General features: G+C 52.3%; 1 protein-coding gene across 1 annotated transcript in view; it reads right to left on the bottom strand.

Annotated features, from left to right (window-relative positions):
• Nucleotides 1–248: 248 nt before the first annotated feature.
• CCDC13 (coiled-coil domain containing 13) overlaps nucleotides 249–6,000 on the bottom strand; it is a 28,929-nt gene continuing 23,177 nt past the window's right edge. The window contains exons 13-15 of the mRNA XM_024754567.1: nucleotides 3,325–3,479; nucleotides 966–1,080; nucleotides 249–408 (exon numbers count right to left, since the gene is read on the bottom strand). Coding sequence (XP_024610335.1) covers nucleotides 249–408; nucleotides 966–1,080; nucleotides 3,325–3,479 — 430 coding nt within the window. The remainder of the gene's footprint in view (nucleotides 409–965; nucleotides 1,081–3,324; nucleotides 3,480–6,000) is intronic.

Genomic DNA, 6,000 nt, shown 5'->3' with positions numbered 1-6,000 from the left:
CTCTTGCCGATGCCGACAGGCTACTGGCCTCCTCCCTTGCCATCGCTAAGCATGCCCAGGGCTTCTCCTTTGCCCTCCTGCCATGGGATGTTGGCTCTTGTTGCCCTTGGAGAGCCTCTTCTAGGAGAAGGGGCCCAGCTGGCTGCCCCAGGTTGGCTTCCAGGAGCAGATGGAGTCCTCAGATAGAGCCTCGTCCTCTCAAGGCCTAAGGCTGCCCCGTCCAGCCAGGCTGACACTGGGCCGCCATCCTAGTGCTTGTCTGCCTTCTGCTGCCGCAGGGCCTGCAGGAAGACCCCTTTCACCTGGCCCAGGGTCTCATGGTACATTCGGAAGTCCTCCTCCTTTCCCCGGAGGGCACTGCTTAGGGCAGCCTTCAGCATTTCGTTCTCCTCCACCTGGATGGCCAGCCTAGACCACACAGAGAAGGGGGCTCAGCGCGGCTGAGCTGGCACACGTGAGTGTGTGTGCATGCGTGTAGAGGGTCCTGGGAAAGGCTGCCAGCTCGGCTGCTCTTCAGACTCAGGGTACTCTCTGAACTCCTCTCAGGGACCCTTGGGGGAATACCATGTGGGATTCCTGTCTGGGCCCAGCTACAGCTACTGGGCCTGGTACCCAGTCGTTCCCCCAAATGTTGGCTGCCTCAGGCATGAGTACTAATTTATAGAGGTTCCCCCTTTCCCACCACTGCATTTGACCTTAAAAGGTTTAATTGAATGAGAAAAGTGGGTTCAGTGACCCACACTTGATAAAACTTCTCTTGGGACCATGGGCTCTTTAGGGTTATGGCTGGGTTTCTCTGCCCTCTGATGGCCAGTTACTGAATTGCAGGCCTAGAACCCAGGACCCAGCAGGACCAGCCTTCTGGGCAAATAGAAGTCAAAGCGGGAGGGACGTGATCCCTCTGCCTATCAAAACACCTCCACCCAGACAACACCACCCTTTCAGGAAGACGGGGCAGGGAGCACCTGGTGGTCAGCTCCTCCATCTGGGATTCCACGGGCACATTGGAGATCTGGGCAGAAGATGGGTCCTTCCTCTCACTCTCCTTTGGGTTGTGCCTGGTGTTAGAGGTGGGCACACCTGTGGGGCAGCAGCAGCCACTTTCTGTGGTGAGGCCATGGCCCTGTGTTAACACTTCCTTCTCCCACCCCCAACTGTCCACTTCCTGCTTCTCCACTTGTTGAAACATTAGACCTCCTTCAAGGTGCAGGACAAGGGCTGCCTTCCTCCAGGCTCTGACTGCCCGCTTTGTACCAAGGAGGTTCCTCTCACTACTCTCCATATTTGCACTCTATAAGTTTCTGGACGGCAGCTGGGCCTGAGGTCTGGCCTGCAGGTCGAGTCTGAGTCTAGGCTGTCACCGCATCTGATGCCCTCTTACCTCTGGGTCCCCCACCTCCAGTCTCCATCCATACGCACAGGGGATCCACGGTGGCTGGGACCAGGGGACAAAGAGTGCTCAGAAAAAGAAATCAAAGCCCACCTGGTGGGGATCTCGAGCACTGTCACAGCATCAGAAGACGTCTGTGCTGAACAGGCCCTCAGTGGTGGCATGGCGCAGGGGAAATCACTTGGCACCAGCAGACCTGGCTTTTACTTCCTGCTGTGTGGCCCCAGGTAAATCATCAACCTCTCTGAGCTGGTTTCCTCACCTGTAACGTGAGGATAATAGTTCTTGCCTCTAGAGCTCTGTGAGGCCACAGTGAATACACATTTGGCCCTCAAGGCCTGTGTGATGGGACCACCTCCTCAGCACCTCGTGACTTCCCTACCTCACCACATATTCCCCTCCCCGTGATCCAGTCTCACTGCCTCCAAGCCTCCAGCCGTGCGCCCACCTCAGGGCCCTTGCGCTTCTCCTTCCCTCTGTTATCTATGCCACATCCTCACCCCCTTCCACCATCTCTGCTCAGACATCAGCTCATCAGTTAGGGTGGCCGCCCCGTAGAAGACAGCTGCTCTCTGTACCTCCTGTCCCCTTATACTCAGCTGTAAGCCACAGCACTCGCCTCCATCTGACCTACCATCTTTTACTGGTTTATTGTTCTCTTCCCCACTGGCATGGAATTGCCACGGGGGACCACATTGCACAATCAGGCTCCCTGTTGTACAGGTGGAGGGGTGTGCTATGCCCCCGAGAGGGGCGGTGCTCTTCCCATGTCACAGGCAAGCATGGACAGAAGCCACATGGTCACTTTCTCCCCAGGCAGTTGCCCTTCCCTGTCCAGGCAGGACCAAAGTGGTTTTCCCTGCTGTGGCTTAGCCGTCCCTAGTTGGGAGCCCGGCCACGTGGCAGGAGGTGCGTCCATGGTCTGGAGACACTACATTCCTAAGGGACCTGTTTCTGCAAGCCCAGCAGGGCTCAGACCCCAGGAACTTCCCCAGCCTGGACTCTCAGCAGCATCTGGAAGGCCCCTGGAGCCCTGGCCCTGCTGGTGGGAGAATGGCACCACTCCCCCTCTGTGTCCTACTTCTGGAATGTCCTCCTGAAACGTTCTGATCTCTGCGCTGGGAAAAAATCTGAGTGTCCTTGGCTGGGGGCAGGGGAGTACTGGGGTGTTGAGAGGCAGGGAAGTTGGGGGGCAACACCTCTACTCCCGAGCCTGGAGGGGTTGGGATGGGGATGCTGGAGAGAGGCAGGCTCATCCTCTTCACACTGAAGGTTCTTCCTCCCCAGAAATGGCTTCTGGTTCTGGCATCCCACACCCTCACTTCCCCAGCCCCACAAGGTGCTGCCACTTCTGGTCTGGAGACTGTACCTTAAGAACCACTGTGTTAGAGCAGTAGAACTAACCTTTTTCTTTTTTTTTTTTTTTTTTTGAGGTACGCGGGCCTCTCACTGTTGCGGCCTCTCCCGTTGTGGAGCACAGGCTCCGGATGCGCAGGCTCAGCGGCCATGGCTCACGGGCCCAGCCGCTCCGAGGCATGTGGGATCTTCCCGGACCGGGGCACGAACCCGCGTCCCCTGCATCGGCAGGCGGACTCTCAACCACTGCGTCACCAGGGAAGCCCTAGAACTAACCTTTTGATTTAGGACAACTAAACTGTCCTCTGGAGCTGGTGTGGTCATGTGATTAGGATCTGGCCAATGGGATGAAAGCATAAGTGACACAAGCAACCTTAGGGTCCTGCCCTTGAAAGGTAAGGAGCTCAGGAAAGAGGGAGGAGCCAATCAGCAGCACCGGTCAGCCCCTCCGTCAGGGTGGAGCTTTGCCTGCCCCTGCTGCTGTGTGTCCTCTCCCCCCTGGCCCCCGAGTCAGAACCAGGAGCCCCAGAGCACCATGGCCCCAATGTGACCCCGGGCCGGCCCCACCTCAGCCCTACCTGTTTTGCTCCTGGGGGCTGCTCTCTGAGAAGCTGACGTCCTCCCAGGCTCCAGGCGCATCTTCTCCAGCTGCTGCTCCAGCACCGCGGTGCGGTGCCGCTCCTCCTGCAGCTTCCTCTCTGACTCCAGAAGCTTGCAGTTGCTCTCCTCCACCCTGGTGATGAGAGAGCAGGGGCTGCCATAAGCCCTGGCACCCCACCTGCTCAGGCTCTCAGAGAGGTGGGCACACCTTACACCAGTGGGCATGGGACTCGTCCTTCCTGATTTTTATTGCAGTAATACAGGAATGTGCATTTAAAACCATATCGTTCTCTCCAAGGCTTAAAAGGAAAAAAAACCAAAACAGAACAACACACAGCCTCTCCCCACCCCTCCTCACTCCCAATTTCTGCTCTCCAGAAGCAACCACTTCTACCGCTTTGAGCTGTTTCTTCCACTACTGCCATATTTCTTCAGATGCTTATCCTGCTAATTTTTTAAGTCTTAAATATAATCTTTGGACTTCCTGTCAGGCAACATGAGAACTTAGTTTTATTTTAGTACTCTCTCCTTGCCAAACAGAATCGCCTCTCCACCTCCCGATGTAGTTATATTACCATTTTTGGGCTCAATTAGCGTTAGGTGGTGTATTAGTTTTGTACTGCTGCTGTAACAAATCACCACAAACTTAGCTTAAAACAACACAGATTTATCGCTTCATGGTTCTGTAAGTCAGAAGTTCAGCAGGTTCTGTTGGTTTCTCTGCTCCAGGTTTCACAAGCCAAAATCAAGGTGTTGGCTGACCTGGGCTCTTACCTGGCGTTTCCAGGGGAGCATCTGCTTCCAGGCTCGTCCAAGTTGTTGGAAGGATTCAGTTCCAACTGAAGGATTGAAATCCCTGTTTCCTGCTGGTTGTTAGCTGGGTGACTTTCATCTTTTAGAGGCTACTTGGCCCCCTCCATCTTCAAAGCCAGCCAGATACCCTTTTCATGCTTTGACTCTAACTTCTGAAGCATCTCTCTGGCCCGGGCTGGAGAAATTTCTCTGCTTTTAAGGGCTCAAGTGATTAGATTGGGCCCACCTGGTAATCCAGGATAATCTTCCTATTTCAGGGTCCATAACGATCATCACATCGGCAGAGTCTCTTTTACCATATAACATAAAGTACTCACAGGCACAAGAGTGGGATGAAGGGCACTGAGGACAAAATCCTGTCTACCACAAGGGGTTACATTAGGAAGATTATGCAGACTCATGATTACATTTTCTTTCTTATTTGCTTGCTTTTCCTGGATTTAGTGATGGCTTTCTGTTTGTTATTATTATTCTCTATATGCCTGTCATGAATTCACGGGCCTTGAAGAACTTGTCATTTGGTTGTTTTACTAAAGGATCTGATTACTTTCACTGAGGCTGGGGCTAAGGTCCTTCTTGTGGTTAGGTATGGCATCTCAGACTTCTGTGATACTGAAGGCTCAGCTAGAAGGCCAGGACTGTCCCAAGAGATCTCACCCAAGCAAAGGATTACATACGTACATACACACATGCAAATCAGAGCGGAAGCCTGGATGTGTATGTGCAGTGTTGGAGGAAGTGCTCTTCCCACCTTGGTGAAGAGTCAAGAAGGAACAGAATGGTAACAGTTTTGAAAAGAATACAACTACCAACACAAAACTGTATGCCAGCATAGTACACAGCTACTAACACAACCTGTTCAAGCGTGTTCCTTGAAACTTATTTGCAAAAGCGAAAGACTAAAATAACCTAAAGGTCCATCAAAAACTAATGAAAAAAACTAAAAACAACTAATGAAAATTAAATAAAATTCAGTTCCCCCAAAGCTCTAGGGTATCAGCTGAGAGAGAATCACACACGCATGACTCTGAGAGTGAGTGTCTCTTTAATTTTGTGCCCTAGGTGCCTTGCTTGCCCCACCCTCATCCCAGAGGCCCTGGAAGATGAGGTACCACACGGAGAGAGAGGCCACGTACAGGAGAATGGAGGTGCCCCTGCTGAGCTGGCTGAACGGGGCATGTGAGTGATCCAGGTGGCATGATGTGAAACAGAATTACCTAGGCCACCCGCAGAATGGTAAGAAAGAATAAACCATCGTGTTTGAGGCCACCGGGTTTGGGATGGTGCAGCAGTAGATAACCAAGTCACCTTGATGCACAAATCCACCGCCCCAAAACTCAGGTGTAACTCAAAGGAGGGACTTCCCTGGTGATCCAGTGGTTAAGACTCTGCGCTCCCAATGCAGGGGGCCGGGGTTCGATACCTGGTCAGGGAACTAAGATCCTACATACCGCAACTAAGCCTGCACCGCAACTGGAGAAGCCCCCGTACCGCAACGAAGACCCAGCACAGCCAAAATAAATAATTAAATAAATTAAATTAAAAAAAAAAAGAAACTCAAAGGAATTGAGAGAGAAAGTCATAATTGGGTATATTTCTTCCATTGGATAGGTTAGAGGCTTGTATTATCCACTGTATATGTATATTTTTAATTTATTTATTCTTTTTAAAATAAGTTTATTTATTTTTTATTTTTAGCTGCATTGGGTCTTCACTGCTGTGCACAGGCTTTCTCTAGTTGCGGCGAGCGGGGGCCACTCTTCGTTGCGGTGCACGGGCTTCTCATTTCGGTGGCTTCTCTTGTTGCGGAGCATGGGCTCTAGGCACACAGGGTTCAGTAG

Source organism: Neophocaena asiaeorientalis, unplaced genomic scaffold (assembly GCF_003031525.2).
Source record: "Neophocaena asiaeorientalis asiaeorientalis breed wild unplaced genomic scaffold, Neophocaena_asiaeorientalis_V1.1 scaffold1148, whole genome shotgun sequence".
In the NCBI taxonomy this organism is placed as follows: domain Eukaryota; kingdom Metazoa; phylum Chordata; class Mammalia; order Artiodactyla; family Phocoenidae; genus Neophocaena; species Neophocaena asiaeorientalis.
This window is presented reverse-complemented; position numbering and strand designations above follow the sequence as displayed.